At 35.0% G+C, this 24,300-nt stretch overlaps 1 protein-coding gene across 1 annotated transcript in view; it reads left to right on the top strand.

Moving 5' to 3' along the window:
- ACSM5 (acyl-CoA synthetase medium chain family member 5) overlaps positions 1–19,909 on the top strand; it is a 32,713-nt gene extending 12,804 nt beyond the window's left edge. The window contains exons 6-14 of the mRNA XM_003761432.4: positions 3,676–3,829; positions 6,594–6,673; positions 8,419–8,542; positions 10,441–10,521; positions 11,715–11,816; positions 13,167–13,294; positions 13,412–13,511; positions 14,861–14,980; positions 18,864–19,909. Coding sequence (XP_003761480.1) covers positions 3,676–3,829; positions 6,594–6,673; positions 8,419–8,542; positions 10,441–10,521; positions 11,715–11,816; positions 13,167–13,294; positions 13,412–13,511; positions 14,861–14,980; positions 18,864–18,947 — 973 coding nt within the window. The 3' untranslated portion in view covers positions 18,948–19,909. The remainder of the gene's footprint in view (positions 1–3,675; positions 3,830–6,593; positions 6,674–8,418; positions 8,543–10,440; positions 10,522–11,714; positions 11,817–13,166; positions 13,295–13,411; positions 13,512–14,860; positions 14,981–18,863) is intronic.
- The last annotated feature ends 4,391 nt before the right edge of the window (positions 19,910–24,300 follow it).

Genomic DNA, 24,300 nt, shown 5'->3' with positions numbered 1-24,300 from the left:
ACTTAGTTTGATGGTCGATGTAAGGATCAGCCCAAAGAAAGACAGATGCAGTAATACTGTTAGTAATGCTGGAATTGTTGGAACATGGTCCACTCCTTTTGGAAAGCATTTTGAAGTTACGTCATCTTCTCTTTTTATTGTTCTCAAAGTGAAACCTCTGGTCCCAAAATCCATATTCTCTTAGAGAGGAGTCATCTTGCAAATAATGCTCATCTTCCCAATCCTTAAATTCTCCAGAGTGGTCTAGTTTATCTTTTTTAATACCTCTGGCCTGTACTTGAGATGTCTTTTGAACTCTTTGAACTTCTTTTTATTACCTCGTATGCCCTTCTTGTTCAAACATTCTTCTATATATTGAACCAGTTGTATCATTTCGTAGTAGTAGTAGACATAGATGAATTAGTGATAAGACATTCTGAACAGTCTCCCTGAGTGCTTGAGTCAGTCTCATATGGCTCATAGGCCCTGACTTTCTGATCATAGCTCTCTACAGCAGCTTCTTCATCTTTAATACAAAGTCAGATGTGTTTATCCTTCTCTCTTCACACGGTTAATCTTGACATTTTCCCCAATACAAACTTGTTGGAATCTTTACAAATTGTTAAGCCATTGGAGTTGATTTGATCTTAGAAAGATATTTTGGGCCAGAACTTGAAACAACTTACTAAGTGGAACTGATAGAAACAATGCTTGTGTTCACACTTTTAGAGAGCTCATAAGTATCTAAGTACTCAATGGAGTTCACACCTCCCTTAGGGCCAGAGAGCACTCTAGGAGATAAGCCAAAATCCCTCTCCCTCCAGAAGGCAGAGTTAACTTTTGGGAGATCACATATATAGAGGGAGCTCTTGGAGCTTGGGGACTGACTGGAGTTAGTTACTGGACTTACTTGAGTTAGTTACTTGAGGAGTTACTAGAAACTCTGGGAGCTCGAGAGAGTTTTACTTGGAGTCGGAGAGAGCTCTTGGAACCCACAAGCCCTATCTTCGAGGCAAGAGATTCATTGCATCTTCCAACTTGGTGCTGGCTGGAGGCTGAAGAAAGCAGAGGCAGACGCCAAGGACAAAGCTGCAAGAGCTCAAGCAGAGAGTTAGGCCTCAACTAACTGGGCTAATTTGGAAGGAGAAATAAATGTTTGCATTTTTACCAGCTGGCTGCGATTTTGGAGTAATTATTTATTGTAACTGAAACTAAGGCTGCCTCCAGAAAACCTTCACACAAACTGATATTCAGTATTCACATATATTCAAATACTATTGCTTTGGAGCATTGCATCATTAATGTATGAACAATATCATAGGAAGATGCACTATTCCACTCTAATTATCAGTCCAGATTATTAGAGACATTATCTGTCTTTCTGTTTCAGCCCCATGTGACCCTTGAATCACATCTGTGGCATGTAACTAACAACCATGATTCAAATTTTTCAAAATTCAACATGTTCCTCATTTGAAAACTAGAGATGCTCCCCAGAAATAGACCATTTTTCTATATTGAAGAAGAAGGAAGAAGAGAAGGAGAAGAATTGAAGAATTTATATAGCAAGGTTTTTACAAAGCACTTTTCATATGTTATCTCCATTGTTCACAACAACATGGTGAAGTACATAGATACTCACTGTGGAAGTGAGGTTACATTATGGAAGATCACATAGCTAATAAGTATCTAAATTGGCATTTGAACTCCAGTCTTTTTAACTCTTAAGTACAACACTCTATCTACTCAGTTGATAGTATGCAGTCCCCATCTCTAATTTCTACTCCATCTAGTATTGTTAGGGAAGATACTATCATTGCACCATACTGCTGAAGATATTCTAGCTGCTGTTCCAATAGATACTCTGCAAACTTTCTTACTAATTCGTGGTCATTGTCATCATTAGTGTATTTACTAAATAATTTCCAAGTAGCTGGCTTTTTGAGAATGTTAGAATGCACTGCTATTTCAGGAAATATGTTACAGTATGCTTTCATCTCAGCATGGGAATATCTTTATCAATACCATCAGGGATATTCCTACGATCAATAGTCTCTAGTCTGAGTTTATTCTTGCTGGGAGAAAGAGAAAGCAATATCAGGGTATCGGAAAAGATATCAAAGCTATAAAAGCCAACCTTTCATCACAATATTTGCATAGAATCACAATGTCTTATGACTTCTAGGAAATGATCTAAGGGACCATCAAGCCCAACTGCCTCATTTTACAAATGAGGAGATTCTGACCTTTCAGAGGAGTTTCAGAGGGTTTAAGTGACTCACCAAACTTTCACACCAAACTTTTCAGATTAAGTATCTGAGGCAGGATTTGAATTCAGTCCAATGCCTTAGACCATTTAAGTAACAATTTAGTGAAGTTTACATGTAATAATGTAATATATAAACAATCAAATGGTGTGTCCATTAAAGGTCACATCAGAAAAGTATAGCTATCCAATCAGTCTGTTGAGGAAGGATTTAGGTGGGGAATTTGAAAATCCTCAGTGGAGTGTTACAATACTAACTTGTTCTTCCCAAATCCAGAAATCCTATATGAGTTCCTCAAAACTTGAGCCCAGTCCCACATTCCAGTCGTGACCCCTTAAAAGCTACTTGATTTCATATATGTTGCCTCAGAAGGTTTGCTTAGCAAGATTGAGAGGCAGGATGAAGCTAGCCAATTTTTATTCTGCATTTCCATCAAATACATAATCACTCCTATAATCATTCCATAGCTTTGGCCAAATTAGTTTCTTTGTATGGAGCTCAATTTTCTCCCTTTCGGGAAGTGGGGAGAAGGATAAATTAAATAATATTTGAAGCCCCTTTCTAGCTCAAATCTGCTCTTAGTTCAGAACCCATCAACTTCTAAATAAAGTTGTAATTATTTTTCCCCTCAAGATGGTATTAAGTATGGCATAGATAAGGTTGGATGAGTTATGATTCGAACATCTGATGATATGACATTTCTGGAACTCAAGGGTCCATTTACTTGTGGGATTACTTCACAAGCATTTTTTGAATACTCACTATGCGCCCAGCTTTTCTCTAGCCTCTGAATCTCCTTTTGAGAAATGGAAGGAAAGAAATAATCATCTGTTAAATGCCTACTATGTAATCAGGTACTTTGTTTAAAATGTAAGTATTACACCCAGAGAGAGGACTGTGGGAACTGAGTGTGGACCACAACATAGCATTCTTAATCTTTCTGTTGTTGTTTGCTTGAATTTTGTTTTCTTTCTCAGTTCTTTTTCCTTCTTGATCTGATTTTCTTGTGCAGCAAGATAATGGTCATAAATATGTATACATATATTGGATTTAACATATATTTTAAAACATTTAACATGTATTGGACTACCTGCCATCTAGGAGAGGGGATGAGGGGAAAGAGGAGATAATTTTGAACAGAAGGTTTTGCAAAGGTCAGTGTTGAAAAATTACCCATGAATATGTTTTGTAAATGGAAAGCTTTAGTAAAAGACCATATAAGTATTATTTTATAATACTTTCCATAGTATTACTTTATTTTATGTTCGCAGCAATCCTGGGAAGTAAATGCTATTACTATCTCCATTTTGCAATTAAGGAAACTGAGACAAATTAAAGTTAAGTTTTTTACTCAAGATCACTCAACCAGTGAATGATGGTGTCTATGGCTATATTGCTATAAAGCAAACACTCTTTTTCATGTTGTCAGGAAGTGGACAGACTTATCAGATTCCGATATCTTCTGGAACACATCTGACACAGGCTGGGTCAAAGCTGCCTGGACCTTCTACTCTACTTGGATAAGAGGAGCCTGCCTTTTCATTCACCAACTGCCAAAGGCTGACATCAATGTTATCCTAAATGTAAGGACAGAAATTATTTTATTTGTTGGCTATATTGAAATTGGATGGGAAAAGTATTGAAAGTAACCAGACTTACTGAGCTGCAGGAGAAGTGGGAGAAAGGTATAAGTAAATGTAAACTAAGTCCTAGATCTCCACAGAGAAGTAGATAGAATACTGAAAATTCATGGGGACAGGAAAACCTGAGTTTGAAATCTGTCTCAGATACTTACTCATCTATCAGATGGTGATAATATATTCATAGTAGCTGCCTCACAGAGTTATTATGAGGTTCAATATTGTAAAGTAATATATGTGGATCACTTTACAAACATTAAAAGGATGTATAATAGTGAATTGTGATCCCTTGTGTATACATATTTTTAGTTCCTTTGTAAATGGTGATCCTTTAGTGCTTCAAAGATTCTTGATTTAATCATTATGAGAACAGCCCTTACTAATACAAATCCACTCCCTTCTATATATTGAGAAATGGCTAAGTGAGATGCTGATGAAAAACAATTTAATCATCTAGTGGTGAGCCTAACTAAGAAAGGCTGGTGCTCAAACAGCAAGCATATCTCTCCACCATGAAACGCCATCAGGTTGGCATCTGAATCCAACTGTATGCATCATCTCCATCTCCCCCATCAGAAAGTGAACTCCTTGACAACAAGGATTCTCTTACATTTCTATCTGTTATCTCCTGTGCTTAGCCTATAGTAAGCACTTCATTAATGCTTCATTCATTTATTCATTCATTCATTTATCTTTGATCTACATTTGAAATTTTACAACTGGACTTTTTGGAATTTGTTACCCGTTTTTGACAATGAAGGGTCACCCTAGCTCTGTAGTGAGGCAACAGAGTAGAAATTCAATGAAGGAATAAATCATAATGGTTCGAGTAATTATAAGATTTCATTATTAGTTCCTGGGTTTGTTTTTGGTAGGCATAATCTCAGGTATTTTATATTGCCTAGAATTATTTATTTGTTTGGTTGGTTTTGGTGAGGCAGTTGAGGTTAAATGACTTGTCCAGACTATAATGTTGATGCTCTATCCACTGTGCCATCCAGTGACTCCCAGATTTCATTATTACAAAGCATTTGGCATGTGTTATCTCATTTGATGCTCACACTAACTTGTGAAATAGAGAATAGAAATATTTTCATTTTTTCAGGGGGTGGAAGAAAGGAGATAAGAGTCTATATAATACCTACTATGCACCAGACATTGTACTAAGCAATTTTTACAAATATTATCTTATTTGAGCTTCACACAATCCTGTGAAGTAGGCATTATTAATATCCCCATTTTGCATTATGGGAAACTAAGGCAAACAGAGGTTAAGTGACTTCCCCAGTTAGATCACACAGCTAGTGTCTGGGTTAGATTTTAGAGGTTAGATTTTAATCCAGGTCTTTCTGACTCCTTCCCTGGAGGGCCATGCACTATGCCACTTAACTGCCTCAGATTGTACAGATGAACAAACTGACTTAGATAAACCACCAAGTGACAAAGAGAAGGCTAAAATTCTAATTTTCACTCTCCTGAGACTAGTGGGTTTTTTCCCTTAGTGTGAAATTATCTCTTCAGGAAGGCTTCCTGAAGCAGGGAAGTCAGGTCTTGAAAAGTAATGACCATGTGTTAACCAAAAGATCTAAGGTTAATGAGACTATAACATCTAGAAACCTTATTCAATTCAACCTTATAGATTCAATTTATATATTCAAGAAATAAAAAAAAATAATGTTGATAATTCAATTCAGTTGTTCAAAGTTTTGTTAAGTGCCTATTATGTACTAGGTCCTTTGCTGGGCACTAGGGATGCATAAAAAGGGAAAGCAATAATCATTGCCTTTAAGGTGGCTATATTTTGTTTTTTTCTCTAGTAAAAGATCTTAAAAGTTAGAGACTGATTCTATTTTTATTCATGGTGCTGTATTATAGGACCAACAACAGTGTTTACCACAATAGATACTTAATAAAGTTTGTTGAATTGAATTACTAGATGGGCAGAAAGCAGACTAAAGAAGAATGGAATCAAAGTATAAGAATATATATTTGTTTTCCTTTGTGTCATTCCTTGTCATTCCACAATCCAAAATGAGTAATTCAAGTAATTTTGCTTTAACAACCATTCATTAAGTACCTACTATGTGAAAAGCAATGTAAGATCTGAGACTCGTATAGAAAAATACATAGAAAAATAGCATCTGGAATCTGAAACTTACTGGAAAGTACCTTAGAGATTTTAATCCTACTAGAAAGTTTAGAGATCTGGCCCAACCTAATCGTTTTGAATATAAGAAAACCAAGGCCTAGAGGGTAAATTACAATACAAAAAGCTAAAGACAAATGGAATTAAGAACTGGGTATTATATATTCCAAAACAGGGTTCTGTCATTACCCTTTCTCACCAAAGGAGTTTCAAGTAAGGAAAGATAAAGTTCAAGATTTATCTACAATAATCAAAAGTCCAATTGACAACTCTCAATGTATCCAAACTGTGGATTTTCAGGTCCTTTGACTGCTACACCTTTTCTTTTCTGCCTCTGTACCTGCCTACTTAACACCTCTCTTCAAAAAGCCAACCACGATGCTCCTTGCTCAGCAACCCAGAGAAGGTTTGGACAGAAGAGTTGGTACCCACATATACTGGATATAGAGAAAGGACCTATCCCAATCATCCTTATCTCTGACAACCTGATAAAGATAATCTAGCCAACTCTTTCTTTGTATCCAAAATTTGGTGACCTTTCCACATTTCCTTTTTATTCAGACTCTCTGCCAAATGCCAATCACTACCTTCTGTTGTGTTCCAACCATGTTCCAGATACTTGTACAGCATGACTTGACCAGGTAACTAATTTTCATTCTATGTTCACTTGTAAAGACCACAAATACACATATAATAGAGGATAAATCAAGTATCACCCATGATAAAAGATGTGGACGCCAGTTTCCTCAGAGCACTAACCTTTATTTGGTCTATCTTTTAATGACTCAAAGAGATATAAAAGGGCTCCTGTAGATTTAGGCTTTTATGTATGGTTCCATTAGTTCTAATAGTGCTGATGATACCAAAGTTGTGGGTTCAGTTAATATTCATGAGTCATGTGTTTTTTCCTAGAGAGATCTGCTTCTCAGCCACAGCCAGTCAAGACCCAAAGTTAATGCTCTGTGCACATTGGCACAAAAGCCAATGTATGAAGGATAAGCCACCTCAAACAAATCATTGCTTCCCCTGGGAGCCACATAGAGGGTCCTTCCTCTTTGGTTTCTGGAGTTAGCCTGCAAGGAATGGAGTCTTTTTGTCTCTTATCAAATTCCTAACCTTCTCCATCTCTCATGGGATGCCTCTTCCCTTTCCTTATGTACCATTTATAGTAAATATAACTTCTATGAATGCTCCACAAACATACGGTAGATTCTGAAATGGTTCTTTGTGAATTGCCTCCCATAAGGTTTGTCTGCTCCAAAGGGCAACTTCATTGTTGAATCCTTGATGATCCTTTAAGAATTTAGTAATAATTTTCTCATGCAATGCCTAGGAAAAGAGTATTTGAAATAGTTGTGCTGACCCAAACCATGACTAAATAAAATTATATACAAGTACACTTTACTTTGGATCCATGCAAAATATTATGAGTAAATTGAATTTTAATCTTTAGACTCACTGAGGGAGCATGCTATTTAAAAGATCCCTATGCTAAAATCTATAAAGCAGATCATCTCTCCTTCATTTATTTTATGTGTAAATTATATATTCATATATTTGTTTTGACTTAACACTTGCAGTGCATTAGAGTGAAAGGGTCTTCCCTTGAGGATAAATGGTACCTGCTCCAAATATGTCCAAGGAAAAGTTGGATAAACACTAGGAGCTCATAGAAAAGATCATAGATCAAGAGCTGGAAAGGACTTAGAGAATATTCAGTCCAATCTCCTCATTTTATATGTAAGGAAATGTAGGTCTAGCATATGATTTGTCCAAGTCTCAAATTAGTAAGCAATAGAAGACATTCCTGGCCAGATTCACTTTGAACTAGATGACCTTGGAAATCCCCTCCAGTTTTGTGATTTCATGATTCCTGTGGGGTATGGTGTTGTTCCAGTCATCTCCAACTCTATATGACCCCATTTGGGATTTTCTTGGCAAAGATATTAGAGTAGTTTTACTTTTCCTTCTCTAGCTCACTTTACACATAAGGAACTGAGGCAAAGTCAGTTACTCAGGATCATATAGTCAGGAAGGTTCTGGGACTGAATTTGAACTCAGGTTCTCCCAATTCCAGGTCTATCACTCAATTCAACAAACCTCACATTTTAAAAGTAGATCTTTTTAAAAATATATTATCTGCTAGATTTTTATTATTCATAAAACTCTATCTTTCCATAAACAACATTTGTCTTGACTTATTTCTCCTATTCCTTAGGCAGCAAGATCATAAGTTATAAAGATAGAGAATCTAGAATCCTTAAAGGTCAGCAGAAAGTTGCATCTTTTGAAGTGTGTGCAGGGTCCTAGTGTCCATCACCATGGATAGGAGTCAATCCATGTGAGGTCTCTAATCAGAGTAACCTTTTCTTCCTCTTCAATAAAGGTACAAATTTAAGAGCCTCAGGCACTGTGTAACAGGAGGAGAGACCCTCAATCCTGATGTGAGAAAAAAATGGAAGAGTCAGACAGGTCTGGAGTTGCATGAAGGCTATGGCCAATCTGAAACGGTAAGTTGCTGCTGAATCCTTGAACCTCCAATGAGAATTGTTCCACTGGTTCCCTCAAATTCGGAATGGACATTTCAGGATCCTAGAATTCTCCCTAGTCCTTTTTATCCTGAGCACTGATGGGTCTGATCAGTTCTGGTCTTATACCATGATTTCTTGAACCCCTAATACTTTTTTTCCCACATCTTACATATACCCCTAAGTTCTACCACTAAAATTCTATCATTTTATCTTAATAATAGCTTTCCTAATCACTCTTTTCCAGCCATCCTATTTCTATGTCAAGTTACCTATTCTTCTAGGCACTACATTTAGCTGTATCTCTTGTATAGAGTATAACGTCAAATTTTATTTCTTTGAAATGTCTCTCATTCAGTTTTTCATTTTCCTATCCATTATCATCCTCCTAGTTAAGGTCTTCATCACCTCATGCCTGGATTATTATCCTATTCTTCCTTGTATGAATATTATTGTGTTTCTGGTCCTTCACTGTTCTATCTATCCTTCGCACTACTATCAAACTAATCCTCCCAATCACTGCTTTCATTATGTCACTCTCCTGCTCAAAAAGCAAAAAATTTCTATTCCCCCAAATTAAATCTAAACTCTTTTATCTTGCTTTCAAGAATTTCCATAATTTGGTCATATTTTACCAGTATCACTTAATCTCATATTATTTCACAACATGATACCAATTTCCCCATTGTCACTTGAACTACCATAAAATATCATGAACTGTTTCCTAAATCTCCATGTTATCTCATGCTGTTTTCACTTAGAATTCCTTACCTCCACCTCTCCACCAATCCAAACCCTACCCATCCACTGAGGCCCCAGCTCAAATGCAATTTCTTCCATCAAATCTTCTCCAATTATTCCAGCTGACACTCACCTCTGCCTTCCCTGAACTCTCAGTGACTAACAAATTGTAGGCACTTTACAAATACTTCTTGCTTTAATCAATCCTACTTGATCAAGTAGTGACTTAACTCACTACTTGGTAATTTAGCTTCAGCTTATTCTTGAAATATTTTATGCTAATGCATCAAGAAGTATTTATTGTTGTCAAATCTGTGTCCAAAACTATTCTAGGCATTGTGTAAGATACAAAATGCACATGAACCCAATTTATGTTTTATATATGTATTTCCTTTTCCCCTGACAACAGAACCTTGTTGGGATGATGTAATACTGACTAAATACAAAAATTCATTTTATTCTTATGCAATGCATATGTCACAACCAAATTTTGACCTCTAATTAATATCTGTATTGGGGGGGAGAGGGGAACAATAAGACATCCAGGATTGTGCTTGTGCCTAGATTTTATTTCCTAAACCATTACACAAGTAATGGTTTCTGTGTGGATTAGAATAACTGGAACTATTTTCTAAGTCTAGATTCCTGCCATGGAATATATGATTTATGGAAATATACTCCTATCATTATGTGTCAACAGACCTTATCAATTTTCTCTTTGACAACAATATCAGTATATTTGAAATTCTACTATTAGGCATTTATTTGTTTGGGATCAAGAATTACTCTCTCTTAATTAAAATACAAATGCCCTTGAAAAAGTAACACATTATATTTATTTCTAGCATGTTTCCCTAATATGAATGAACTTATCAAATAATTTAACTTTCCAGATATGAAGGACTTCATTAATTCAAAAAGACATTGGACAAAAGGAAGAGTAAAGAGGGTTGCAAAAAAAAAAATAGAGAGGAGATCAGAAGTGAAGTGGGATATTTCACAAAGTGACGAGGAGACATATTTTGCTCAAAGGATTGGCAAAGCAGATCCAAATATATCAGTGTTACCAATGATCTCCAGTAACAATAGAATGCACCATATGTGGCAAGTGCTTTTACCTAGCATTAATTTCTCTCCAGGCTTTAATCTGTGCCAATCAAAAAGGCATGAAAATCAAGTCAGGTTCCATGGGGAAAGCTTTTCCACCTTATGATGTCCAGGTAAGAAACTCCTGTCCCAACTAAATAGAGATTAGTTTGAGAGAGAAGTAGAAGTACAGGTCTAAGACTGCAGAACAAAAAGCAACCCAGACTTGAGTAGCAAAATATCTAAGCTTGAGTACTAACTCTCACATGTATTAATTCTATGACTAGGCCATTTGATGTCTCTGAGACTAAATGTAAATTGAAGATAATAAACTATTGAAATCTTAGGATATATAAAGCAAAGCATGATGAGAAGTAGGAAAAGGATAATCTCATTGTATTCAGGCTGGTCAGATCAAGTCTAAAGTATTGTTCTGGAGGTCATAGTAGGGAGAAGATTGATGAACCAAAGATCATTTGTGATACCTGAGATGGAGCAGAGTCAAGTGATCATGATCCTGTGAATTGATCAAAGGATATATTTGATATAGCGAAGATATAGAGGGAGACATCACAACTATCTTCAGGTATTTGAAAGACTGTCACTTGGAAGAGGTATTTGACTGTTTGGGAACAGAGAGCAAAACACATAATGAGGAGAAGATTTGCTATTAAGGAATAAGAGCTCTCCAAATGCAAAATGGAGGTTGCTTAGGAAAGATATTGGATCACTTGTCATTAGAATTCTTCAAGAAAAAACTGGATGTCCCTTTGTTAGATATTTTGTGGGAGGAATTTTTGTTTCGGTTAGTCTAGATAACTTCTCAGGGTAGCTAGGTGGCACAGTGGATAGAGTGCTGAGCCTAAGGTCAGGAAGACTCATCTCTTTGAATTCAAATCTAACCTCAAACACTTCCTAGTTTTATGATCCTGAGCATGTCACTTAACTCTCTTTGCCTTGGCTCCTCATCTGTAAAATGAGGTGTAAAAAAGAGATGGGAAACCACTCCTATATCTTTGCCAAGAAAACTTCAAATAGAGTTGCAAAGACTAAACAATGCAATGTCACTAAACAATGTTTAGTGACTAAACAAGATGGTTTCATAGGAACCTACCAGTTCTAAGATTCTGTTATTGTTTCTTCTTAACCAGCATTGTTGCAGCAAAAGCACTTTATAAACCATCAAACGCAATAGAGATGGACATTGTTATTATTGTTACTGTTGTTAAAAGCAGGTTGTATGTTGAGTGTATCTGTGCTGGAAATGTGGAAGCATTTAATTCTCCCAAGCCCACTAGGTGCCTTTGTTCTTCATTCTTCACCCAAGATTGTAGATGATGAAGGCAACATCCTTCCTCCAGGAAAAGAGGGTAACATTGGCATCAGGATCAAACCAAAGCCACCTCTCTGTTTGTTCACAGGCTACGTGGTAAGTAAACTTGTTTGCAAATAAGCTGCATTAGGAGCAATCAAAAAGTTTTATTTACATCTTTTGTTTTTGCATTAATTTAATATAAATATATCCCCCCTTTTTCCTTCACACAAAATCATCACTCATAATAAAGGAAGAGGGAGGGGTAGTTCAGCAAAACTAATACATCCATCCATGAAATATCACACACTCATAGTAGTTTTCACATTTCTGTAAAGGAAGGAGGAACCTTTTCTTGGGTCAAGTTTGATCATTATAATTACAGTGTTCAGTTTCTTTTTTGATGTTCATTGTGCTTTCCTAGTCCTGATTATTTCCCTTTCTATTACTTCACATAAATCTTCCCATATTATATGTATTCCCATATTATATGTATTCTCCATATAGCATCATTTCTGTCATATGCCATAATTTGTTTAATTACTTCTCAATCAGTAGGTATGTACTTTGTCTCAATTCTTTGCTACTATTAAAGAGTGCTTCTGTGAATATTTTAGTGAATATAGGACCTTTCTTTCTTCCTTTGAACTTCTTGGGATTTATATGTAAATGGGTAATTTGTGGGTCTAAAGGTATGGACATTTTAGCCATTTCTTGGCATAATTCTAAAATGCTTTTTATAAGGATTAGACCAATTCACAGTAGTATGCTATTTTTGCCACAACTCTTCTAACATTGACTAGTCCTATTTTTTATGATTCTTCATCAAATTTGCTGCATTTGAAATGAAACCAAAGTTATTTTGATATAAATTTCCCTTAATATTGATTATGAGTAATTTCTCATAAGGTTATTTACATTATGAAATTTTTTTAGAACTACTAAACTGTTAAACACAGGTTTAGAAGAATTATGTCTATGTGCTTAAGCAAAAGGTTACTTATCAAAGGAACTAGAATTGTTCTGTCTGACCACAAACTTCCTTTGGAAATTTTAGATTTATAGTTTGAAGGGACCTAGACTCTTCCCTATAGAGTACACTAATTCACATAAGATTACCTAGTCCAACTCCCTCATTTTACAAGCAAGGAAGCTAAATGCCAGAAAAAATTATGTGACTGGCCCAAGATTATACAGTGATAGAAGTGAAATTTGAATCTAGGTTCTCTGATTCCAAAGTTAACTTCTGATTTCCACTATACCAGACTTCACACAGTAACAGTTTCAATTCTGACTCTTGGTTACTCTTTGTAAATTATGAAAACAAATAGATCACCAGCAGAGAGGGGTAACTGTCCTCCTGAAATTTACTTGAATAAGTACTAATCTACCCAACAAAAATGTATGTCAACATTTTAAAGTCTTGCCAAGGATTTCCTTTCTTGAATTTTCATTGTGTATGACCAGGACAATGCTGAGAAAACAGCCTCTTGCAAACGGGGGGACTTTTACATTACTGGCGACTGTGCCCATATGGATGAAGATGGTTACTTCTGGTTTAAGGGAAGAGCTGATGATGTGATCAATTCTGCAAGGTAAGGATGTTGGTTGGTATTTTTCTTCTCCTGGGCCTCTGGATTTTAGGTATGATAATGGGATGTGGGTAGAACACTGAGGTGATGTCAGTTGAAAAAGTCAATTTTTCTCTTCAGTTACCGAATTGGACCCTTTGAAGTAGAAAGTGCCCTGTCAGAACATCCTGCTGTTGTTGAGTCAGCTGTAGTCAGCAGTCCAGACCCCATCAGGGGAGAGGTAATATAGCAAGTTCCAGCTTGAGTCTCCATCAGGGATCTCCACAGGTGTAATACATGAATAATTTGGGTCAAGGGATGCACCAAGATATCTACTTGTCCCCAAACAGCTTTCACCCAATCCCAAATCTCTAGAGCGTCAATATGTGAAATTCTGTCACTAGAGATTCATTTCTTTGTTTTAAATCTTCCCTTTTTAGCCTCTAATTTTCAAAAAACCATACCTCCACTTCAAAATCTTTTCCATGTTTTTTACAATGATTATATAAAAAGTTTTTACATAATCAACATTATTTTGTGGATTCCTTTAGCTTGTAATTATGGATTTTCTTTAAAAACTAAATATACAAATATTTATTTAATACTAACTTTTTTACAATAGGCCAGCTTAATACGGCAATCGCCCATATTAAGATTACAATTCAGTAAGGAGATGCAAAGGATATGCTGCACAAACAGAATGACATATTAGTGATAAATAAGATACATTAAAAGGGCTGTGAGACTGAGTAGAAAAAGTTCATAATTGACTGGGAGAACCATGAAAAATTTCATGAAGGAATTGAGATGAATTATGTTATGTAAAGTCAGTCAATCTACAAACATTTAATAAAGATTCTTATGTGTCAGGCACTATGCTAAGCACTGGGAATACAAAGAAATTCCCTTCTTTCTAAGAGATCACATTCTAAAGGAATGTCAGTGTGACTTTTCAGGCATGAAGAAGAGAAGAGAGTAAAGTATTTGAGCCTGTAAGTGAATGCCAATATAGTTATTAACACTTTAGTGTGAATTAGTTCATTATATGAGGAAGAACTTTGGGAAATGATTGTCAACAGTCTAAAAAAGGGGGAAAATGCATCAACAGATGACTGAGCACTAGAAAGAGTACTCAATTGTACTTTAGTTCTCCAATAACCCTAAGAAAACACTATCTTCCCTAGTGGTGCCCCATAATGTCCTTCAACTAGTTATCTTATTTGAAAATAATATAGCTCTGAGGTATTTTGACTCATACTATGACTCAAAGTATTCCCCTCCCAGAGGGATCCTTAATAGAGGATTTTTAAGCATTAATTGCCCCTAAAGTAGAGAAATATGAATACAAGAAGGTCTTATAATATCCTTCAAGTCTTACTCATAAGCAGTCACTGACTCCATCAATAGAGATTTCAAATACATAGAATAGAATGTGAAAAGGAAGGGATGAAACAAGGGGGTCAGATAAACTTTTCTGTGTGGGCTGATGAGCATTTGGACATTTTTTTAAAAGCTGATTTAATGAACAGAGATTAAGGGTTTCATTTTCTTGGCAAAATAGATGATCTTGTGGACTGATTTTCCATACAGGTGGTAAAAGCTTTCATAGTTTTGAATCCAGATTTTATCAACCAAGATCCAGGGGAGTTGACTCGGGATCTGCAAGAACATGTCAAAAGGTTAACAGCACCGTATAAGTACCCCAGGAAGGTGAGTGTCCTGGAGAACTAATAGAACCATCTTCTGGAGATTGGGACAGGGAAGTTAGTTACGGATAAGGATTATCATAGTCATAGCTAATGAAAAGTTGAGAGAATATTTTTTTAAGGGAGAGGGAAAGAGAAGAACAAGGGAAAGGAAAAGGGGAAGGGAAGGAAAATAGAAAACTCCATCTCTGACAAACCCAAGCAAAGCAAACATTTATAAATAAAGGCAATAGACCTGGTCCCAAGCAAGGTACTAGGCCTTGTCACATAGTACTTGTTTTTCAAAACTAACAATTTATATAGGGAGACAAGATAGAAATATTAAAATGTTAATATCAATATGACTTCAAAACAAACATAAAACCATAATAAAATAGATGAGAACTGCCACGAGACAGATCCACAGCCAGATGAAATACAGAAATATATTGTTGCTAAGTTATTTCAGTTACATCAGATTCTTCATGACCTCAGTTAGGGGTTTCTTGGCAAAGATAATGGAATGTTTGTCATTTCTTTCTCCACCTCATTTTACAAATAAGAAAACTGAGGTAAACAGGGTTAAATGACTCGCCCAGAGTCATATAGCTAATAAGTGTCTGAAGCCAGATTTCAGCCCATGGAGATGAGTCTTCCTGACTCCAGGCCCAGGGATCTCCCCACTGTACTATCTAGCTGCCCAGAAATATAGTCAAGGATTTTATTTTAATTTAGTTTTTAATTTTTAAATTTTATTTTATTTTATTTACGCTGGTTTCACTTGGCATCCGAATTTCCCTTGTACAATGGGAATACTCAAAAGATAAATCTGCTTTCCAAGGTCCACAAGGTTTGTGAGGGTAAATTGTGATCTAGCAGTATACAGAGAATCAGAAAGTCAGGAAATCTTGGGCTCAAATTCCTCCTGTGACACTGTGCTACCAAGGGCAAGTCACTTAACCTAGTGATATAGTGCTGTTACCCAAATCTCCAAGACAATAAATTACAAGAGAGTTGCCTGCCAGACAAAAGAGGTTTCTACACTAGGAGTTTCTGGCTCTAATGAAATCACAAATCTGTGTTGTATCTTTTGTTAAACCAATGCCCAATGGTATGGTGATAATCAATCATTTAATATTCATTAGCCAGCCATCCCTAGCATAACAACAAAAGCCTCTCAGATAGGTTGTTTTATTTATTTTCACAAAGCACTTTCATCATCTCCTGGGATGGTAGGAAGTAGAACAAGGATAATGATCTCTATTTTACATGTGACAAAATATTAACTGCCATTTATGTAGAAGTCTAATGTTTGCAAAAATGCACATGATTTCTCATTTGATTCTCATAACAATGCTGAGGTTAAATATTAATAGAAACTGAAAGATGAGAGAAGTAATTTCAGAGGTTTATAGACTTAGACTTGGAGGGAACTTTAAAAGGTTCCTTCTAATTTTGCAAATGAAGATCTTTTTGTGAAAGGTTAAGTAACTTGGCAAAAGTCAAATAGCTAATGAATAAAAAGCTAGAATTTTATTTTATTTTTATTTATTTTTTTAATTATAGCTTTTTATTTTCAAAAAACACACATGGAAAATTTTCAACATTCACTCCTACAAAACCTTGTGTTCTAATTTTTTCCCCTTCCTTCTCCCTCCCTCCCCTCAGTCATCAAGTGATCCAATATATGTTAAACATGTGCAATTCAAGAGCTAGGATTTCAAGCATGGTTCTGAAACTCCAAATCCAGCAACTCCACTTTACTAAGATTTTGCCATGATCACACACAATCTAGGACTACATTTGAACCCACCTCTTCGTGTATTTGATCTAGTATATTCTTCCTTTTGAAACACTATATTTCTTATGAAGTAAGTCATAGGCAACTCTGAAGTACCACTACACACCTCTGAGATTGGCTAAGATAACAAAAAAAATAATGATAAATGTTAGAAGGAATGTGGGAAAACTGGAATTCTAATACATTGTTGGTGGAGTTGTGAACTTGATGAGGTAACAAAAATGATGAGGTTTAGATTTGGGGTGTCCAAATGAAATTAGGGTTTCTGGTGGTCAGGGAATTAAATAAGGTCTAATGGAAGGTTCGGGGTTCATGGAGTCAAATAGAGCTCCCCTGCAACCCTCAGAATTCAGCACAAGAGTAGGGAATTAAATGAAGTCTGGTGGCAGCGCAAGCAGTTCTCTGTAAAAGAATTTACAGACCCAAAAATCTAGATTGATAAAAGAGGTTTATTATGGGGATTGGAAGTAAAGTTAAAGTCTAGTTAGTAAAAGGTGTTTGGTAGAGAGAAGAGGGCACTGGAAACAGTATTCCAGTGGGCAGAAGCTCCTTGGGGTGCCAAGCATGGTAGCTAGCATGTTTGGAACTTCTGCAAGCCCAAAAGGCTATCAAACTGTGCATACCCTTTGATCCAGCAGTGTTTCTACTTGTCCTGTATCCCAAAGAGATCATAAAAAAGGGAAAAGGACCCACATGTGCAAAAAGGTTTGTATCAGCTCTTTTTGTATTGACAAGGAACTGGAAATTGAGTGGATCCCCATCAGTTAGGGAATAGCTGAATGAGTTATGGTATATGAATGTTATGGAACATTACTGTTCTATAAAAAATGATCAGCAGGATGATTTCAAAAAGGCCTGGAGACTTATATGAACTGATGCTAAGTGAAGTGAATAGAACCAAGAGAACATTGTACATAGCAACAAGATTATGTGAGAATCAATTCTGATGGACTTGGCTTTTTTCAACAATGAGGTGATTCAGACCAATTCCAATAGATCTGTGACAGAGAGAGTCATCTGCACCCAGAGAGAGGACTATGAGAATTGAATGCGCATCACAATATATTATTTTCATCTTTTTTGGTTTTTTTCTTTCTCATTTTTTTCCCTTTTTGATCTGATTTTTTTGTGCAGCATGATAAATATAGAAATATGTATGAAAGAATTATACACATTTAACATATATTGGATTACTTGCTATTTAGGGGAGGGAGATAGGGAAAGGGAGGGAGAAAATTTGGAAAGCAAGGTTTTTCAAGAGTCAATGATGAAAACTATCTTTGCATATATTTTAAAATTAAAAAGCTACAAAAAAAAAGAAAAATAAAGTAAGTCTCAGAATCAGAATTAGGTCTAGAAAAGTGTCATGATTTCTAGGCCCCCAACTTCTTTCTCATACAGTTTAATATTTGTTTCTATATCATAATGGTAGAATCAATGATTTTAAGATTAGTAGGTTAAGGGGGCTATGTAACATCCTTGACATCCTTGCCCAGAATTTAGGTGTTTATTCCCCCAATCTATAAATTGATTGTTAACAGCATTTTTTTCATATAAACATTTAGAATAGAAAATATATTTTACAAACCCTAGATCAATAAGTTCAATTCTGGTTTCTGGGGAAATTCTAGAATGAATAATTAAAGAAATGGATAGTGAATATCTAGAAGGAAAACAATGATTTAAAGGTGCTACAGGGCTTCATCAAGAATAGAAAAAGCCAACATAATTTTCTATATGGTAAAATTTTGTGATCTTTTGATTTTGAAAACATTCAACTCTTTGACGTATTCCCATCAATATAAGGTGTGATCAGATGATCTCTTCTTACTTACCAGGATTAGAGTGATTTAACACAATCAATAAATAGTTTAATATATATCAAGCACTGTGCTAGATGTTAGAGAGACACAAAGAATGAAACAATCTCCTGCATTCAAATGAAGAGACACTGTTGAAATACTATCAGTCACATTGTTCCCCAAAACCTTGCTTCTAGCTATTACTTGCCCCTTTCCTTCTTAAGTTGAATATTGAGCTCATTGAGCACAAGGAAACTGAAATTTTCATTTATTTACTTATGGGAAATATTTTTATTGTTAATTAGGTGGAATTTGTCCAAGAGCTGCCAAAGACAGTCAGTGGGAAGATTCAAAGGAGCAAATTACGAAAGAAAGAGTGGAAAAATTAATGTGGAATAGAAGGCATTCTTATTGGACTTTCAGCATTCCTTGGAGTGGCTTTGAGTTGATCTTCCCCTTGCCTTTACAGGAAGAATGTTTCAGTGATCTATTGAATGAAAAGCCTGCTCTGGATCATAATTCAAGGAATCATCTTAGGAATGTACCCTCTGAATATCCTGAGTGTGCATTGAGCTAATATCCAAAATAGGCAGCTAGTAACAATAATAGTTCACATTTATATCATGCTCTGCTCTAGATTTTATAAATTGGTTTAGTCACAATAACCCTCTAATACATGCAATATAAATTATTCACATTCTCATATTATAGAAAATGAAATGGGTTCTAAGAACTGGTCAGAAATGTAGGGTACAGTACCTTGGAGCAAATTCAACTGATAAAAGTGGGGAAATAGCTGGAGATGGGGACAGTGCATGAATTGATAACCAAGATAACAAGTCCAAATATGAGAATAGTCACAAGAGAGGAGGCTGCACCTTTCAAAAGTTCAAGTTAGTCCAGTTGAAAATAGTGAAGAAACCCACTAGTAGAAGAGAACCAAGACAATGGAAGTGGGAAATTCAAAGTATCTGCATCATGGGATATGATGGGACCAGTAGAGGACTTTGAGTCATGGTTCAAGTATAGCTGTCACTATGAGAAAAAATATCCTTCATCCTCCTTTACAAAAAAAAAGCACAGATATGTCAGTGCCCTAAGGAAAAGTGGTGTCAACTGGATTCAAAGCTACGTTCAGTTCCAGTTCAATGTTCTTTAATAAGAATAACACAGGTCAAAGATCATAACTTTAAAACTGGAAGAGACCTCAGAGTTCATCTAATCTAATCACTTTATTTTACAGTTGAGGAAAAAAATCAGGGAAGTTGTGTTTTATGGGTGAGAGAAGTTCCCTTATGAATAAATAAAACAATGATTGAGGTTTATGGTAAAATTTTGTGATCTTTTGATTTTGAAAACATTCAACTCTTTGACATATTCCCAACAATATAAGGTGTGATCAGATGATCTCTTCTAACTTACCAGGATTAGAGTGGTTTAACACTATCAATAAATAGTTTAGTATATATCAAGCACTGTGCTAGATGTTAGAAAGACAAGTACAAAGAATGAAACAATCTCCTGCATTCAAATGAAGAGACACTGTTGAAATACTATCAATTGATTATCAGTTGTATAATCAATTGTATAATCAATTGTAAACCTTTTCTCCTTCTATTCCTGAGTGCCTAAATGTTGCTGGGAGAAATCAGGCAATCATACAGCCTATGTAAGCAACTACAAGTCCCCTACAAGTTCCTGTTAACTACTCTCAAACAGCTCTCATTGCTGTATTGCCATGCTGTTCTTCCCAATTTCCCCATAATAGTAGCTCTAAAAATTCATTGACTAAACCCATGTCTCCCTACAGTTTACTTAATCTTTCTCTCCTATTCTTTCTTTCCTTTCTCCTAGCCCTCCCTCTCTACTATTCCTTTCTCTCTACCTCTTTCCCTCTTAATTCACTTAATTAAGAATGATAATCAGGGAAACTATATTTTGCTGAAAGTTAATAATAGGCAGTTTTCAGAAAAAAGAAATCAAAGCTATATATACTCATATGAAAAATATCCTGAATCACTATTAATTAGAGAAATGTCAAATAAAACAACTCACACCTATAAGAAATCACAAACACTGGAGGGAATGAGAGGGAAAAGGCTCACAACAAACTGTTATCAAAGTATTGAACTGGTCTACCACACTGGCGAACAATTTGGAACTAGGTCCTAAGGGCTATAAAGTTTTATATACTCTTTGATCCAGGAATATTACTGCTAGGTCTATATCATAGAGATCAAAGAAAAAGAGAAAGAACCTATATGCACAAAAATATTTATAGTGGTCCTTTCTGTGGTGTCAAAGAATTGGAAACAAAAGAATAATCAAACTCTTTTTGTGGTGGCAAAGAATTGGAAAATGAGTAGATGCCCATCAATTGGGGAATGGCTGAATAAATTATGGTACATGAAAGCAATGGAATATTATTGTTCTTAGGAAATAATGAAAAAACTGATTTTAGAAAGGCCTAAAAAGATTTACATGAATTGATGCTGAGCAAAACTAGCCAGACCAGGAATACATTGTACGCAGCAAGATTCTGTGATGATCAACTATGAAAGACTTGATTCTTCTCGGTGGTTCAGTGATCCAGGGCAATCCCAATAAATTTTGGATAGAAAATGTCATCTGCATCCAAAAAGAAAACTATGGAGACTGAATGTAAATTAACCCATTCTTCAACTTTTTTTCTTTTTTCTTTTGTTTTTTTTCTCTCATAGTTTTTCCCTATTGTTCTGATTTTTCCCTCCCAACACGATTCATAAAAAACTGTATTTTTTTAAAAAGTGAATGTACATGTGTAACCAGAAAAAAAATTTTAAAGGAAAAAGAAGAAAAAAGAAAGAATTCTTATTAGTTAGGGAGTAGCTGAATAATTAGTGGCATATGATTGCACCATTGTGTTATAAAAAATTATGATGGGGGTGGTTTCAGAAAAACATGGCAAGATCTATATAAACTGATACAAAAATAAGTGAGAAGAGCCAGAAGATTATTGTATCCAAAAGCCCATAGTTATTGGGCTTTTAATTTAATATTTTCCCCTAATTACATGTAAAAACAATTTTAGCATCTTTTAAAAATTTTTTGAATTCTAAATTCTCCTTCTCCTTCCCCTTTCCTCTCATTTAGCAACAAGCAAATGAATAAAATTTATACATGTGCAGTTATGCAAAACATATTTCCACATTTGTTCTAATGTGAACAAAAACAGACCACCAAAAAAAAAAGAAAATATTTAAAAGTTCCAAAAAACCAAAAAGAATCTTTGGATCTGCATTCAGACTCAGTTCTTTCTCTGGAGATGAATTTTCATCATAATTCCTTTGGAAAGAAATCTGGAATTAAGCCAAAAATGTTATTAAACTGACTATATTCTTTGATTCCAGGAATACCACTATTAGATCTATTTGCAAAGCTGATTAGGGAAAAAAGAAAAGAACCTATATGTTCTAAAATATGTATAGCAACTATTTTTGTGATGGCAAAGAAATTCTTGCAATTTAAGCAAGATTACCTGCCAACTGGGGAATGACTGATCAAGTTGTGATATATGACAATAATGGAATCCTGTTGTGTTATAAGAAATGAAGAACTCAGCAATCTTAGAAAAACATGGATAGACTTACACAAAATAATGAAGAATGAAATGAGCAAAACCAGAGAACATTGTACACAGTAACAACAATATTGTTTTAAGAACAACTTTTAAGTGAATAGGTCATTTTGACTATTATAAATTTCCAAATTAACTCCAAAGACATATGAAAGAAGATATTATCTTCATCCAGAGAAAGTACTGATGAAAAATCAGTAGAATGATTTTTCCTAGATAGATAGATAGATAGATAGATATTATCTAATGGAAACCATCAGGATTGAAGAACAGAAAAAAGAGAAATTTACATGATAACTTTACTATATATTTAAAGGAATTAAAAGGTATAGAAAGTTGTATGTAATAGATTTGAAGTTTCATTTGCAATTTTTTACTATAATATTTTATAGAAATGCTTGTTTTATTCCATAAGTTTAAAATAAATCTTAAAAGGAAAATCAAGAAAAAAATCAGTCCTGTGAAATTGTCTTGGATTATTGTATTTCTGAAAATAGCTAAGTCATTCACAGTTGATCATTGTACAATATTGCTTGCAGTAATAAAAATGTTGTAAAGATGTTCAACTGTGTAAGATTTGGCTACTCTGATCAATGCAGTGATCCAAGACAATTCCAAAGGACCCATGATGAAAAAATGTTATTCCCCTCCAGAGAAAGAACTATGAATTCTTAATGCAAATTTTTAATGTTTTTAATTTTTCTTGCTTTTATTTAAAAATACAGCTAATATAGAAATAGGTTTTGCATGATTTCACATATATAATTCATGTCATATTACCTGCCTTAGTGTGGGAGGGAGAGAATTTGGAACTCAAAATTTAAGAAGAAAAAATGTTTAAAATAAATAGCTAACAACAATTTTTTATTATTATTAAAGCTTTTTATTTTCAAAACATAATTTTCAACATTCATCCTTGCAAAACCTTGTGTTCCAAAATATTTTCCTCTTTTCACCTCACCACCTCTCCTAAACAACAAGTAATTCAATATGTTGAACATGTCCAATTCTTCTATACAAATTTCCACAATTATCATGCTGCACAAGAAAAAAAAGATCAAAAAGGAAAAAAAGGAAAGAAAACAAAATGCAAACAAACAACAATAAAAAATGAAAATACTATATTGTGATCCACACTCAGTCCACAGTTCTCTCTCTGGATGCAGATGGTTCTCTTCATCACAAGACCATGGGATTGGCCTGGCCTGGATCACCTCATTGTTGAAGAGAGTCACATCAGTCAGAACTGATCATAGTATAATCTTGCTATACTAGCAATAATTTTAAAAAGAATAATATAGAATTATAAAGTTTTTTTAAATGCCATTATCCTTGTCCTCTCTTCTTTTTCAATACTAGAGTCCTAGAAACAGTTGTCTTCTCTTGATCTTATTATCTCAGTCCCCTGTAATCTGGCTTCTGATCCCATTCTTGACTGAAACTGCTTTCTTAAGTTTACATTCCCTCTTAACTACCAAATATAAGTCTTAGTCTTTAACTGTATTGCTCTTTCTGTGCTTTTGACATTCATAGCAAATAGAGTGATGGACTTGGCACATGAAGATCTAAGTTCAAAACCTGCCTCTGATGTTAGGCAAATCATTTAAATTCCTTAAGTCTCAATCTCCTTCTCTATAAAATGGGGATAATATTTGTACTAACCTCCTGGGATTATCATGAATGAAATCTAGGGCATCTTGAAAACCTATAAAGTGTAATATCAGTCTCCATTATTATTGATCATTCCCTCTCTTGTCTTTCAGAATAATTATTTCCTGCTTCTCTGACTACTTCTTTTCTATATTCTTTTTTTCTTTCTTTTCCCCTCCTTTCAATATTCTTTGCTGATTTATCATCCATTTCTTGACAGCTAATTGTGGTTGCTTCCAAGGGCTCTGTCCTAAGAATTTTTCTCACTTTCCACTGACTTTTTGCATGATCTAATCAGCTCTCATGGATTCAATTATTTTTCCTATTCAGATGAATCCTGAAACTTTATTTCGCTCTAACCTTTCTCCTGTATCCCAACTTTAAACTCACTTAGCTTATCAAAAAGGTGCTTCCTCACCATATGTTTAGCAGAATGAAATATTCACAAAAAGTCTACCCATGTTCCAAAGTCTTTC

Source organism: Sarcophilus harrisii, chromosome 1 (assembly GCF_902635505.1).
Source record: "Sarcophilus harrisii chromosome 1, mSarHar1.11, whole genome shotgun sequence".
In the NCBI taxonomy this organism is placed as follows: Eukaryota; Metazoa; Chordata; class Mammalia; order Dasyuromorphia; family Dasyuridae; genus Sarcophilus; species Sarcophilus harrisii.
The sequence above is the reverse complement of the archived record's forward strand: the minus strand, read 5'-3'. Positions and strand labels throughout refer to the sequence as shown.